A 15,756-nucleotide genomic window follows, 5' to 3' on the forward strand; every position below is an offset into this window, starting at 1 on the left:
TGGGTGTATGGACATAGACTGAGCAACCAAAGACTTTTGGTGGCATACTAAGGGTTTCGGGTATTTTGGCTTGTTGGGAGAGGATATCCAGGGGGGTTTTTTTGTTGAGGATTTTTGTGGGTAGTCGGTTTATGAGGTAAATCGAGGTTGCCACGGCTTCGGGCCAAAGAAAGGTAGGCACTTTGGATTCAATCATGAGAGCACGGGTGACTTCGAGAATCGTTCTGTTTTTTCTCTCTGCTACCCCATTTTGTTCGGGTGTATAGGCACAAGAGGTTTGGTGAACAAGGCCTTGTTTTTTAAAGAACTCAGACATGTCATTGTTTACAAACTCCCTCCCATTATCAGATCGAAGGATTTTTATGGTGGTTTGAAACTGAGTCTGGATCATATGAAAAAATAAGCTGAATTTTTCGGCTACTTCAGATTTGTGTTTCAAGAAATAAATCCACGTCATCCTAGTGCAATCATCAATAAAGGTAATAAAATATCTAAAACCCTTTCCCCCAGTAACAGGTGCAGGACCCCAAACATCAGCATGCACAAGTTCAAACATAAATTTCATACGAGTATTTGAAGGTTTGAAAGATTGTCTGTGGCTCTTGGCCAAAACACATGTCTCACAAGAAAAATCTCTAGGAATTTTAAAGTTTGGAAATAAAAGCTGAAAATAACCATGGGAAGGGTGTCCTAGTCTTCTGTGCCACAGCCAAGCCTCCTCTCTCGTGGATCCTTGAGCCAGCATTGCACTGCCATGTTGAGCTACCCCATCCACGTAGTAGAGTCCCTGGTTCTCAGTGCCACGCCCAACGATCTTCCTCGTCCGAATATCCTGTAAAATGCAACAATTTGGGTGCATTAGTAGAGTACAATTCAGTTCCCGTGTGACATGGCTCACTGACATTAATCTTTGAGATAAACTTGGCACAAATAGACAATTTGACAAACGAAGATTTGGGGAAATTTCTATTGTTCCGGCCCCTGCCACTTTAATTAACTCCCCATTCGCAGTTCGAATATATGTCTTAGTGACCTCACTGAAGTCGCTAAAGTCCGTTTTTACCGGAGTCATAGTATCTGTGGCTCCACAATCAAAGATCCATCCCCGTGTATCAATTTTACCCATATTTTGCACGTTGAATGCAGCGGAAATTTTCATAAGAGGTGCAAAACGATTTTGGGTTTTAATTTGGTCAATATGTGGGTATATTTCGGATTTCAGGAAAGCTGTGGGTGATTTATCATAATATGAGGAGTTTAGGGGTCGATTTGAAGTAGTGGGGTTATTTGTGTGGTTTACAGAAACTGGAGGGCTTAATTGTAAAAAAGGAAAAGTATTAGGGTTTGGTCTAAGACCAAACCCGTTACCTCCATCCATTGCGCCGCTGCTCCATTTCTGCGACTCCGTCGCTCCTCCGGCTCTTGCCACAAAATTCCCGACCCGAACCCCTCCGCCGCCGCCGCTGTTGCTGCCACCGTGGGTTTCCGGGCGAGAGTTATTCACCTGATTTTCTCCTCCAATCGATTCTCCCCTGTTCTGAACTTGGGGGTTTTGCCGCTGCTCCACCTCAGCGACTCCGACGGCGGCGAATTTCGCCTGAGTTCGTGCCTTTTGCTTCTCATCCCACCACTCCGGATAACCCACACGGAGGAAGCAAGTTTCCCTCGTGTGTTTGTTCTTCCCACAGTGGGAACACCATAGCTTGCTCTTGTCCGTTTTTCCTCCGGAATGGTGTGTAGCTCCAGCAGGTGGCGGCGCTCCGCGGTGGTTCGGTACTCCTCGGTTCGGTCGATCTCTCTGCGCCCCGAATCCATAGCCTATTTCCCCCGATGATGCATCGGCGCTCCCTACTCCAGTGGAGTCTCCGGAGGGTGGAGAGGATGCCGGTGGCATGATTCTTTGTCGAGCCGCCTCCTTCTTCACCCATCCGTAGGCTTCTTCGACTGAGGGGTAAGGTTGCTCCTTCAGAATCTCCCGACGGATATGGTCGTATTCTTGGTTTAATCCAGTGAGGAATTTGATGAGCCGTTTTTCGCTCGTGTGTTGTCGGAATTCCCCGATCCCCTTATCGCAGCATGTCACGGGTGGTTTCTGACTTCGATCAATTGTCACCCACAATCCGTGGATCCGACGGTAATACGTCTCGAGATCAAGATTTCCTTGTCTCATGTATATTATCTTGTCTTCCAGGTCGTAGATTTGATAAGGATCCGCCTTGCTCTCGAAGGTGATTGCGAGATTGTCCCACAAGGCTTTAGTTGTTTGATGATGAGCAAAATCGGCGATAATATCATTTTCGATATTATTGACGATCCAAGAGAAAACAATCAAGTCGGTTTCCTCCCATTCCCGGTACCCCTTGCTGTTTGGCTCCGGTGGTTTGTCGTAGATGTGGGAGTATCCCCCCCTGCTTCCAATCTCGACTTTCATCAGTCGAGCCCACAACGGGTAATTTTTCCCGTTCAATTTGAACGCCACGGTAACACCCTTGTTTGTCCTCAACTTTGAGGATTCTCCTGTTGGCTTGTTGTCTGTATCTGTCATCTTTGGATTGGTTTCTTTTTGGTTGAATTGATCTATGGTTTGGTTTTGGTATAAGGGCCGAGAGTTTGGGTATCACTCGGCTATGATGAGAATTCTCTGAGCCAGAATTCTTCCTGCTCTGACGCCATGAAGAAACAATTAGGGATCGAAAAATGGTATAATATTATTGCTTAAATGATATGTGCAGAGATTACATTCTTATAGGTAAGATTACAATTTTCATATGGTAATTACAATCTCCTAATTTTGGAATATGATCAATTTGAGATCAATTAGAAATCAATCACATTAACTCCTTGATTTCTTTCCAACAAATTAGGTGGGAACAAACGAGGCCAACGACGATCCAAGAGATAAAATTTGTGGGATATGATACCTCTATCTTTTTTATTTTTTTAGAGCTAAAACAAAGGTCTTTCATAGATCATTAAAAAAGAGATCAAATTATACTTAAAGGCAGTTATCTATTCTAAATACTCCATATTTTGTAATGCGTGTCTTCGCTTAAAGGAGTCTACGTGTAGAAAGGGCAAACAATTATATCTTCATTAATTATTTGGAGCAGAACGAATTAATACATAATTAAGCTCTAACTATACATTCTAATTCAGCGATGCACATCATGATTTTGGTTTTTTGATACTATTGCGTATACTTAGAAAATGCATCATGAATTATACTACTATTGCACACACAACGAATTTAATTGGTCGGTCGTTAAGGTCAGAATTTGCTTCTAAGTTAATTATTGTGTATATCTTCTGGATTTCACAAATTAATATGTGTATAATATTTTTAATTTGTTTGGTTTATCTTCAAGGAAGAACACTTGTAACTAACAGTGCGAAAAGGTATTCAGGCTCAATAAGCAAGTACTTATAGTCTACCACGAAGCAGAAATATAGGGTTTTAAATAGTGACAATATGCAACAGCATTGCTTAAGCTAGGAGTTACCATATACAATGTGAATTGTTAATTATAGCTAGTATGTACGTATAGTCAATTTTAAAATAAATGAAAATACTAAAAAAATCCTTTAAATGGAGCTATTATTTCTAACCTCGAAATTATTACATAGAGTGACAAAATGACCACTTTAAATGGAGCAATTTAAAAGATTCCTAGGTATGATGTGATCTGATTTACAGAAAATGGGACTTGATTAAATTTCAAATCCTACAAAACTGTTAGAAGTTTTTAGAGTGAAATATCATCTAGTGATACGGAGGCATGCAGACAAATAGTAGTGCTAAGCTTTGTGCTGGAAAAAACCTACTATAAAGTAGGAAATATGACACCCATAGATTTGCAATAGTGTAAAACAAGCATGAAGTGTTGAAAAATTTAAGGGTGTCAACTTTCAACACTATGCACCACCCTGTCTGCGGAATTGATACTTAATTGGTGGATCAAGAAAATGTCAAAACCATAAGGCCATCCACAACGCTGTTCCCCCACCGTTCCTAAACCGTTCCTTAAACTACTATTTGCGGGCCCACTGTACTTTTTTACTCCATTCCTTAACTAAGGAACGAAACCTGCAACCCTCCGTTTCTTATCCGTTCCTTAACCGTTCCTTAAATTACTATTAATTCAATTCATTTTTTATTTTTATTTCCAACCCAATTCAATTAAAACAAACACACTTCATTAAAATTAAAATAACATTACAACTTAAAATTCAAAAAAATAGAAAAAGACATAATTAAAATCCTAAAAAAATAAAAAATGACATAATTTAAAATACAATTTTATAGAGACAACCAAGAATGAGTTTGTCCCACATCGAAAGTGGAACATAAAGCATTCAAGGATGTCTCTATAAAATAGAGACAACCAAGAATGAGTTTGTCCCACATCGAAAGTGGAACATAAAACATTCAAGGATGTCTCTATAAAATAGAGATAACCAAGAATGAGTTTGTCCCACATCGAAAGTGGAACATAAAACATTCAAGGATGTCTCTATAAAATAGAGACAACCAAGAATGAGTTTGTCCCACATCGAAAGTGGAACACGAAACATTCAAGGATGTCTCTATAAAAGAGAGACAACCAAGAATGAGTATCATAAATTCGCAAGCCCATCAAATATATATGGGCTAATACGAATTTCTAGTATTCATTTATTTGTAAAAATTGTTTTTAAACATAAAAAACAATTTTTATAAATAAAAAATATTTTTTTAAAAATTCATTTTTTAAAAAAAATGAATTTATTGCGTCAGCGTGACGACGCCCACTCGGCACCCGGTACGGCTTGGGAACGACACGGAGACGGAACGCACCTCCGCAACGCGTCGCGCGCCGGTTCCGTTCCGCCGGCACGAAACGCGGAACGCGGGCGGCCCGCGTTGCGGGTGCTCTAAGTGACTTATTTTGTCGAATATTATATTAATTTAATTTTGTTTCTGTAATTTAAAGTTTAGTATATATACTACTACTACTTCACAACAATGAAATATAGTAGTATAAAATTGGACTCTATGTTGATAAATTGGATTATGTATTAATATTGGAAATGAGCGGTAGTAATGAGTTTTGAAATAAAAACTAAGGTTGCATAATTTTCATATAGAAATAAAGTTCATAAATATTTAGCACTATAATTAGGGATACAAATATTCCCTCTTGTTCTCACATAGATACATGATTATCGTCACCGTCGTCTTCCTCCCTCACTCTCCCATCCTCGCCTTGGCCGCGCCACCGCCTTTGTCTCTCTTAATTCATCCCCCCTCTCTCCTCCACCGCCGCACTCGGCCTTACTGCCGTCAATTTGGATTTTGTTTTAAGGATTGGATGGTGGATTTTAATTTGTTGGGATGTAGTGATTAGATGGGTGGGTCGGTGGGTTTAATCTACTTTTTGACTAATTTATTAAATAAATGTGGTTTTATTAATTTCTACTAATTCCTAGTATTACTTTAAATTTTAATAAAAATAAGATAAATATGTTTGTAAAGACAAAAAAAATAATTTTGACTATAAAAACACAAATTAATCTAATCTATCAAAACACTACTACTATTTTGATCTTGTTTATAATTTTATCTACCAAACGTAATAAATTAAAAATCAATACTAGTTTAATTTTCTTTTGATCTGCATTAATTTAATCTCTGTTTTTTCAATATCGTATTTTACTTGTCTCCTTATCTTGTCTTGAAATATTGCAACCATGAATTGTCGGCAAATTTGATACTACCAATCTTTAGTATATGGGGCGTACACTTACACGGCCACTAATATTATTGACTGCTTTTAAGAGCTTCACGTAATTTAGGTACTTGAAATAAAACCTCCCACCAATCGAATCTATGGAACTATGGAAGTATTAATGTAGCAACAATTTATCAATAATCTTTTATAGAAAGGCTACTGCTTTAAGCCGATGTGTGCCCTTTTTTTCTTTTTTTTTTAGAACACCTTCATGGTGGAGGGTTCGTGGATCTCTCATCCCTATATATCACCAAGTCCGTCAACTACAAGCAAAAGCCATGCCCTAAAGTGACATGCTCAACATCAATAAAGAGAGTAACTTGGAGTCCAAGTCACAACAATGGACACGACACCAGTCTACTCTCCTCCTATGTTAAGATAAAACAGCAAGGTTACAGCCACGATTCAGTAAACAGACTCCCTTATGTTATCCTACGAAAGACCATTGTTCGGCCTATGTGGTTCAAGCAGCCCATAGCCTTGACTAACTGTGTTGCAGTGGGTTGGCCCCGAGAAAAGTGCCCGAGCGAATCTTGCAGTCACTCACGGAACACGAAATTTGGAAGACCCAGCTGATCCATTTTGATCATGGCGTTGGTCATCTGTGGTGCGCTCTCTTGTTCGAACACTTTATGAGCCCTTTCTTTACTCCCCTTCAAAGCTAGCCATGTCGCTGCTTTGTTGCCTTGGGATAGTATATGTGTGATTTTCACGTCCACTTGCTTCAACTGTTGCGAATATCCGTGACTTGGTGCCGCAGGGCTGCTGCACCGAATTTCTTATTTTGCAGCATCTTCACCACTTCCAAATTGTCTAGTTCAACCCAGATCTTCCTTCCCTGGTCTCTTGCTATGGCTATGCCCTTCATGAGTGCTTGAAGTTGTGCCTCCAAGACCAAAGCTAGCTGCGGTAGCCTTTCCAAGGAAGCCTTGGATGAGGCTGCCTTTCTCGTCCCATATGACCCCTCCCATTCCCCGATTCTGCTGCTTTCCAAACTCCAGCGATGTTGAGTTTTACCCAACCAGCCTCCGGTGGGATCCATCTTACCAGCCTGCTCTGTTTCCTTGGTCTTTCTTTCCACGCGAGTGTGTTGAAAACCTTTGTATTACCACACCCTCTCCACTGATCTCTGCTCATTTTCTTGCCTGCAATCAGTTGTTGGAGATATGTAAACACGCGGTCGAAGACACTATCAACACTAAATCTTGTGTTCTGATGGATATTGCCATTCCGTTCGGACCATATGAACCATAGGACAAGGCAAGGGATCAGTGCGCTCGCATGTGGTTTTTCTGTGCTGCCCAAGTGCCGGTGCCAGAATCTAATTCGATTCTCAAGATCCCTCTCTCTGAAGTTCCATTTTGGAAGGCTAGGGAACCAATTCGCCACTTTCTCCCAGACTCCTCTCGCGATCTCTCCTTGCAGAAAGAGGTGTTCCCTCGTTTCCACATCCGGAGCTTTGCAGCCGATGTGTGCCTTAAATATGCTTGTGTAGGCACTTTTCTAGGTTGTCGAGCGAAGTCATGCACTCTCTCTAGTGCATATTCATCAAAGAATTAGGCATCGTGCACGATTAATGACCTCTAATGCATATTTATAAAAAAAACTAGAGATAATAGGAGAAAAAATCACTATTAAAATTATAAAAAAAAATTGTGGTGTGATACAACGCACCCAACCCCACACATCCGCCCCCCCCCCTGCAATGCACGGGATCAGACCGCACCACAATTTTCACGGTCTGGTCCTATTTCCGGTATGCGACGTGGATGCTCTAAGTTTCCCATATGCTAATCTTTCATCTTTTTCAAAGTGGAGGGGGAATTTATTTTGTGGGCATAATGTCAAACTTATTTTACAAGATTATGATTGTTTGCGTGGGTTAAAAGCTGAGATTAGTTATTATAAGTTCATAACCATTCAGATTAAATAAAGAATCTGTCTTCTATAATTTGCCAACTTTGATATGCTTCTGTGATCATTTGTAATTTAGTAAAGGCTTCAAGTTCAGAATGTGCTCAAAACTTATGTAAGAATTGGACAAAATAGAACAGGTAAAAAACAACAAAAAAAACCGTTACATGACAAAGAAATAATGAATCAAAACCAACTGAATTCTGTGGCTTTCAACAAGCCCTGTCTACTGCTTCGCCTCAAGTTGTTTCTCGCGCCACCGCGGCTGCTTCCTGTGGGGGCGGCTCTCCGGCTTCCTATGCTACACTATACACATCTCCAAATCCAAACTCCAAAAAGCTCAAGCCTAAAAATCATATCTAGCTATAGTAGACATGATATCTCCTCCCCCTTTTCTCCTTCCATCTCCCAAATGTGTCAAGTAAGAGACCCTCAATGTCAAGTTCTGTTGTGGATAGGATCCGATCCTCTCCGAACTTTCCTCTTGCTGGAACGGCTCGAATCAATTGTCCGCCCCAAAGCAGGTGACCCCTTGTTGCCAGTGGGCATTGTGTTCGTGCTCGTGCTTGTGTCAGGTGCCACGAGCATGGGATGATCCACAAGAAGGCGGCCGCCGCGGGCTTCTTGAGGATGGAAGGCTAACAATCCCACACATATCAACACCAAAACTGTCCTATGAATGCACATCATCAACATAGCTAAATTAGGCTGTGAATTATGTAAGAAATGTGGGGCTATTGCTAATAAATGTGTAACAATGTTTCCATCCAAAACTACTTCTTATATAATTCTTGGAGGGTAGTTTCAAAGCATAAAGCAATGAGAGGGCCCCCCAATCCATACAAGAGTTTTGGATTCACCCTTCAATCATAAATCTATGCTAAAAACTAATAAGGCTGTCTATTTATTTATTGAGAGAAAAAGAAAAGATTCTAAATAAGGGATGAATAAAGGTGATTGGAATGAAACACTTACACCACTCTCGAGAAGCTAAGCTTCTTTTTCTTCCTTACATTTTCTATCATTTGCTCTGCTTTTGTCCTCTTCAACAAAGACCAATGCCAACTCATCTTGGACCGGCCGCCACATCGGCGCCCTCCTGCCTACGTGGATGCACTTTTCTGACATGTACTATAACACTGTCGGAATATCATGATATCATGATTTTTACCTTTATGAGATGCTTACTAGTAGATTAGCCTTACTTAATGGTTAAGAAATAAAGTTAGTTACTTAATTATGTTTGAGCAGCCAAAACATAAGATCAGTCATAAAAGCAGAAGGGTAAAAGGATTTGGGCATAAACATCTTCTCTTAAAAAAACCCAAATTCAGCTTTATGCTATTTTTGAGATCTCACTTTAGAATTCCAAGCTCTCTTCTCTATGCAACAAAAAATACAATTCCTGGTTTCTTGTGCTAAATGTGTTTTCTTTGTGCTTCTTTTGCCAGTTTCTCTGAGTTTTTTTCTTTATGAAAATTATTTATTTTTATCTCTAATTTTCACATATAACCAGGAAGACCATCTTTTTCTTTATCCACTTTATTTTGGATATTAATCAAATATTAAAATCACATGCAACTTGGAACATTCTAAAGACATATGTTCTGATGCTTTATTTTAAATCTCTCTGCTTTTATGAGATTCGATGGAGTTTGAAGGGAATGTTTTTGTTTTTATTTAATGGTCCAAACTTATTACAGCCCGACAAGAAAATGTGATAAATGGACAGAAACTGTGCTTTTTGATTGTCCAATTTGAGTTAAGGATTGAGATGCCATAAATGAACAATGAAATCTATGAATGTGAGTAAGAGAAAGATGATTAGTAGAGTGTGTTTTGTATATATAATGGGCTACACATCAGTCATATCTTGCAGTGAAAGAGAGGGCTTTTACCATTGTTGAAAGTTTTCACTTTATCTATGCATGAATATGTTCTTGAGAATATCAGTTTTAGCATATAGATACTTGTGTGAAAGTACTGGTTTGCCCTCATAGATGTATCCAAATGGTTCTATCACAAACTGTCATACCAAATTGTTTTGAGACCATATTATATTGAATGTTCTTTGGTTTCAAATTTAAATTGGAATAAATATAAGGTAAAAGACCATATTTTTTTCTCTAATTGAGTGAACTATCTAAACGGTTCCGAAACTTTGACGGTTGCACATAAACGGTCTCTGGACTTTGAGTTTCGATCGTTTTTTGGTACTTTTACATTTCAAGTATTTCAATCCAAAATGAAAAAAGTGCAAAAATACCAAAAAATGAGCAAAACTCAAAGTCAAGAGACTTCCCATGATATCTTTTTTCTGGGATTGTAGATGTGCAAACATTAAGTTTAAGGACAGTTTACGTAGTTTACTATATTTAAAATGACTTTTTTTATAGGAGAGGGGTGTGGCTAATAATAGGATCACTGTTATTGTATTTTAGTGTAAGGTATGCAACTATCAAACTTAATCAAAGAGTTTTTATGAAGGAAGTTGTTCAACATTTGAAGGGAACCAAAAAATAGAAGAAGCAAAAAGGATTAACAAAAATCTTGATTAGTTATAGAATTGCTTGCATTTGGATCCATGCCCTAAAGCGCTGGCCAATCAATAAAAGGGATGGATCCAATCCAATTATCATAGAAAAGATAAGTGGGACATCAATATTCAAGAATTAAGTTACAAAGAATATCCACAATATTTTTTGAGTTTAGCGATGCAGTCTCAAAGCAATATGATCTTTTAAGCCTTTCACGAAACAGATGGGCTCCATTCCATTCCCATTTTTGAATGTTGATCCACAGTCAAATTAATATTTTTCAATTCATCCTTGCTAATCATTACTATATTTTTAGATTAATTCTATTGTTTTGCAATTTCAGACCGTAATCTTTTAGTAGATGATCAAACATAATCATTTTTTCCATTATTTAATAATCTTCAAAAGTGTGGCTAAAGTGTCGGTAACCTTTAAATATGAGTGAGAAAAAATTTTCATATTTATGAAAAATGGAATGTCACGTATTCTAGACCTAGACCAAGACCACTTCGGTATTGTTTCACTGTTTTCCATTAATATCATATCATTAAGAGTAAATTAATAAATAAATCGTGAAGGATATATTCTAGTCTTACCCATATTTTTCAAATTTTGAAATAAATCATGAAGTTTGAGATTTTCACAGTCATCTCATCCTTTCATTTTCCATCGAGTTACACATTGATGTGTCAATCGGTATAACAAACGCGGACAAAATGTTGTTGGGAAAAATGACAATGTCTAAATAAGTTAAAAATTATGTTTTGTACTTTGTATTTTAAACCAGCTACCAAATCAGCAACAATTCACTAGAACAGGTCACAATTTGCATAATTTATTTTTCAGACTTTAAAAAGTATAGAACGAACCAGCATTCGGTCATCTTCATGACTTATTTAATAATTTTCCCTATTATTAATTAAAGAACAAATAAAAGGCTCACTCCCAAATAAAGAGTAAATATCATAAAAAGCTGGTATTGGGATTGATGACCGTTATCTTTTTTTTTTATATAATTTCTTTTGGAAGGTTGTGATTCGATAAGTCGATTCTTGTGCGAATTTTCCTTGAACTTGTTTTACAAAATTCAGAAATTTAACCAAAGTTTGCATCACATCGTTTAAAGACATATATACATTCCCACCAACAACGTTCGAAAGAACAAAATGGCAAAACAAAGAATAAATTGCCAACATACATATCATTACACTAGCAAGGTACATCAAATACGTACACTTTTCATCAGTACTTTTTTGGGTTTTTTTTCCTGGGAGGAGTTGTGTCCTGAGTAGGCAAACGTCTACCTTAGTCGAAAAATGCCGTTGATCAGCTCGTCTCACGGTCAGAAATTCATAAATCATATACACATGTAACAGAGCCAAGTCTCACATTGAAAATTTAACATGAAATTGACCCCAAAAGAGTCGACTGCAAACGCTGAGATTGGAGCACAACTCCCACATGCCTTGAATGGGCAGAGAGAGACGAGGAAACTATTGTTGGATCAGACGTGCTCCTGCTGAGGCACGGCCTGTGAAGGGCCAGCAGCATGTGGAGTGGCCAACGGAGTGACTGCTGGTGCAGCTGAGGTGACGATGAGGCCTCTGCTTTGTGCTGATTGAACCATGATTGCAAACTGTGCAGCCGCTAGTGTTGCAGCCTCCTGTGCCAGCAAACGACGATTTCAGGACATTAATAATGGCTGGCTTCTAACGTGCAAGATGGAAATCTTCTGTTAGAGCAATTATATGTAACATACCTGTCTCTGCCTCCTACGTTGCAAGATGCTTATGGCCCAGATCATGATGTAGCAAGGCATAAGAAATCCAACAGCTCGAAGCAAGAAAAGCTGCATGTGATGTTGATATTGGGTTATTCATCAATTTTTTTAGAATCGAGAGGGTTGGACAGCATCTAACATATTAAGATGATCTATGAAAACTTACAGATAAGAAAGTTGATGCATCGTCCTCTCCGTCTGCATCCCCATCATCAGTGATGGACAGCGCATGTCTCAGTAGCAAAAGAGCCATTAACTGCCAATTGAAAGATACCTCTCAATATATCGATTGAATGTGGTCTTTAATGCAGGGAAAATAAGTCATTGGCGGACTAGAATTTAAAGATGACAATAATTTCCCACGAAGGGCATAGCATATTAATTTATTTTCTCAAATCTTAGTCAAACTACAGAGATACTGCCAAATGAGGAATTGCAACAAAAAAATAGCTAAGGCTTACAATCAGAGCAGCTGAACGGCAGAATGCAGCGCCACTGCTGTTAGCGTTGTTATAATCATCATAGTCAGCATCAAACAACTGACGCTCAGCCTCAGTAATTGCCAGAAGACGTGGATCATGCATGTCTAGTGGTGTGCCAGATATTTGCCATACTCCACTGGAAAGAGGTTCAAGATACCAAATCATAGTTAGACTTTAATTCCATGAAAACTGAAACAAACTTTTACTTTCCTCTTTACATTGTGACCAAATGAAGTTGGGAACATAATATGTGCACTTTTAAGAATCAAATTATTACCCTATATCAATGGTAGTTTCATCAGGCTGAGGACGTGGTATAGCAGTATAACCAGAATGATATTGCTGCAGAACAAAGTAAACAATGTCAAAGATAGAGGCTAAAACACTGGCATCACAAATCATATCTTCATGTGAGCTTGGCAACTTCATTTTTCTAAATCATACACATCCAAAGGCAGTGAGATGGGGTATGTGAGTTCATAATAGGTGAAAACGTTCCTAATGTAATGTATCACATCAAATTGAACTAGCACATTGAGGTTGTCATGATTGATGAGTAAAAAAACAATCCACAACTGTTCCAATAAATATACTATTTCATGGTTGGGATATATTAACATTGACATAAGAGAGAATGAGTATACAAACAGCATTGATTGACTTTTTGCTAGATTAATGGGGAAAATATCATCAAGTAGTAAAGGTAAAATCACATACCTTGTGACAAATCTCACAAGTAATATCTCCCTTCTCATTGCACCAGTGTTGAACACATTTCCTATGAGCATACTGCAAAGTAATAATAGATATCAGTAAAATAGTAACCAAGTCACTTGAACAAATGAATACCCAAGAGAAAAGAAGAGGAGAGGGAGGATAAAGATGGTCATACATAAGAAGGGCCAAAAGGATAACCCAAATAAAAAAACACAATCATGAAAGAGAAATTCAAGAAACTTCAGGAGAACTTGCACAAAAAATTATTCAGAGTTCTATATCCCCACCATTAAATAACAAGGTCGTCTTCTGACTATATTCATGCAGTCCCAAATTGCATCAATTCTACGACACCTAGATGCTCATGAGACCATTAGCAGTGGGGCGCCCTAAGGCGCGCCCTATGGCGCGCCACGTCATCAGTTTTATCCTCCTACCCCCCACCTGCAGTGGGGCGCCCTAAAGCGCGCCCTATGGCGCGCCCTATGCATTTTCTTTTATTTAAATATTTAAATAACTACAAAAATTGGGGGAAAACTCCATTTCATTTATAAAAATTAATACATTTATAAAAATTAATGTTCATACATTTATAAAAATTAATGTTCATATGCTTATGAGTTAGTCAAGAGTAGAGTCACATTATTAGTAATGTAATTGGATTTAAAATTAGAAAAATTCATGTTATAAAAATTACATACATTTTATAAAAATTAATACATTTTATAAAAATTAATTTTTATCACATTTTCATCTTAATAAATGTATAAAACAATTTAGTTTTCAAGATATCTCAACTAGTGTGTGTAGCCAAATGGTTAGGATTATTGCCTTCCAAGCAATAGACCGAACCCCGGCAAATGCATTTTTTTAAGTAAAATGCGTGCCATCGTCCGCGCTATACGCCGCGGACGATGTATCGGGCGTGGGCTTCGGGCGCGCCCGATGGCAGGCACCCACAATGGTGCCATCGTCCGCACCCGAGGACGATGGACGCCATCGGGCGCCCCATTGTGGGTGCTCTGATAATTCATACATGCATAATGCTTTTATTATCTTTATGGAAATCTGAATATTTTGCCTATCACCCATAAGATGCCAGTTTCAGAGGACTCAAGCACACAGCTTAAACATAGCAACCCAGGATAAATTACAAACTTAGACAACCCAGAAATAGATAACAACCAACCCAAAACTAAACCGAAAGAGCAAGCACCAAAGGAGCATTTTACCTTAAGACTCCCACTGCAAGCACAGGGGCTCTCCAAATTATTTACAGAATCCTCTTCCTGACAAATCCGGCATTCCCCCATCCCTATCAGTGGTGCATTCTCGTCTTCCTCCTCATTGTTAACTGTCACTACCACTTGGTTATCTTCAGCCATTGATGATGAGGAACCCACCACATCCGGCTTCTTTCCATTTAGCCCCACAGCCTCAGGGAGCGGTTGGCTCGGCCCACCCGCCTCAGTCTTCAGTAGCTGGTTCACATTCCCCACCAAAGGTTCAGCCATTTTAACCTTGTCCACACCACCACCGCCTCAAGCAACAAGAACAAGCACAAAAAATCCTGGGTTGAGCAAGTCAACAGAAACCTTCAAAATCAGAATCCAAATACTGCAATTTTCCAATATATTCACAGAAAAGATACAATCTTTCGGTCTCGGGATTACAATAAGGAAAATGCCCTTTTCAATTTAACGAGAAAGCTCTGATCTTTTGACCTGTACATTGACTCAAATCAACCAAAGAAAAGAAATTGAAACCAAAACAAAAGAAACTCATCTCAACAAAGGCGTAAAAACCTAATCCCTAACAAAAGAAAAAAATTGAGGATCAAAAGGCGTCAGAAATTCATTGATCACGCTGGCAAATGCAGCGGGATCAGCGAATTCTCTAGCTTAAACAAAAGGTCAATATCTAATCAACAACACAAAAAATTAAATGGGGGAAACAACAACTAGGAAGAAAATAGAGAGAGTAAAAGGAAAAAAAAGGTACCTGAATGAGAAACAGAAAACTCGATATGGAAACGGGAAAGAAATCGCGAATTTGTTGCGCAGCCAAGAAAATCAAATTTCTAAAAAAGGGTGTATATATATATTATGAAGTTGTTGATTGCTCACGCGTTTTACTTTGCTTTGGATGACTTTGGCTAATTCAAACTCATCGAGAAGAATTACTCTTACTGTTGTATAAGGTGGATTCCTTTACTTCTTTATTATATTTAAATTAATTTTTGTTTGGTGTTAAACTAAATACAGATAAAATATATTAGTATTTCGTCAGTACATAGAAAATTGGGTCATTGTGCTGAAAGAGTTTGTTTTTATTAATGAGGATGGTGATATAAAGTTTTTTTCGTATTTTGGACTTAAAAAATAATTGGGGGGGAATGGGTCTTATTATTATTAATTAATACTAGTACTACTATTTTTTATTATTACTATTAATATTAGTACTATTATTTATTGTTTGGAACGGTCTGATATGAATGTGAAATGGACAAAACGTAGCTCAGACGATGCAATACAATTTGAAGTTTGTTCGAATTTTAC

The 15,756-nt window shown here is 38.2% G+C and overlaps 1 protein-coding gene across 1 annotated transcript; it reads right to left on the reverse strand.

Annotated features, from left to right (window-relative positions):
• Window positions 1–11,313: 11,313 nt before the first annotated feature.
• Window positions 11,314–15,352, reverse strand: LOC121797282. Its single transcript, XM_042196041.1, has 8 exons — window positions 15,200–15,352; window positions 14,431–14,768; window positions 13,199–13,270; window positions 12,759–12,823; window positions 12,461–12,617; window positions 12,166–12,255; window positions 11,979–12,068; window positions 11,314–11,882 (listed from the first exon to the last, which is right to left on the reverse strand). The coding sequence occupies exons 2-8, from the start codon at window positions 14,710–14,712 to the stop codon at window positions 11,724–11,726; spliced, it is 915 nt and encodes a 304-aa protein (XP_042051975.1). The 5' UTR covers window positions 14,713–14,768; window positions 15,200–15,352; the 3' UTR covers window positions 11,314–11,723.
• Window positions 15,353–15,756: the final 404 nt, after the last annotated feature.

Source organism: Salvia splendens, chromosome 3 (genome assembly GCF_004379255.2).
Source record: "Salvia splendens isolate huo1 chromosome 3, SspV2, whole genome shotgun sequence".
Classification (NCBI taxonomy): domain Eukaryota; kingdom Viridiplantae; phylum Streptophyta; class Magnoliopsida; order Lamiales; family Lamiaceae; genus Salvia; species Salvia splendens.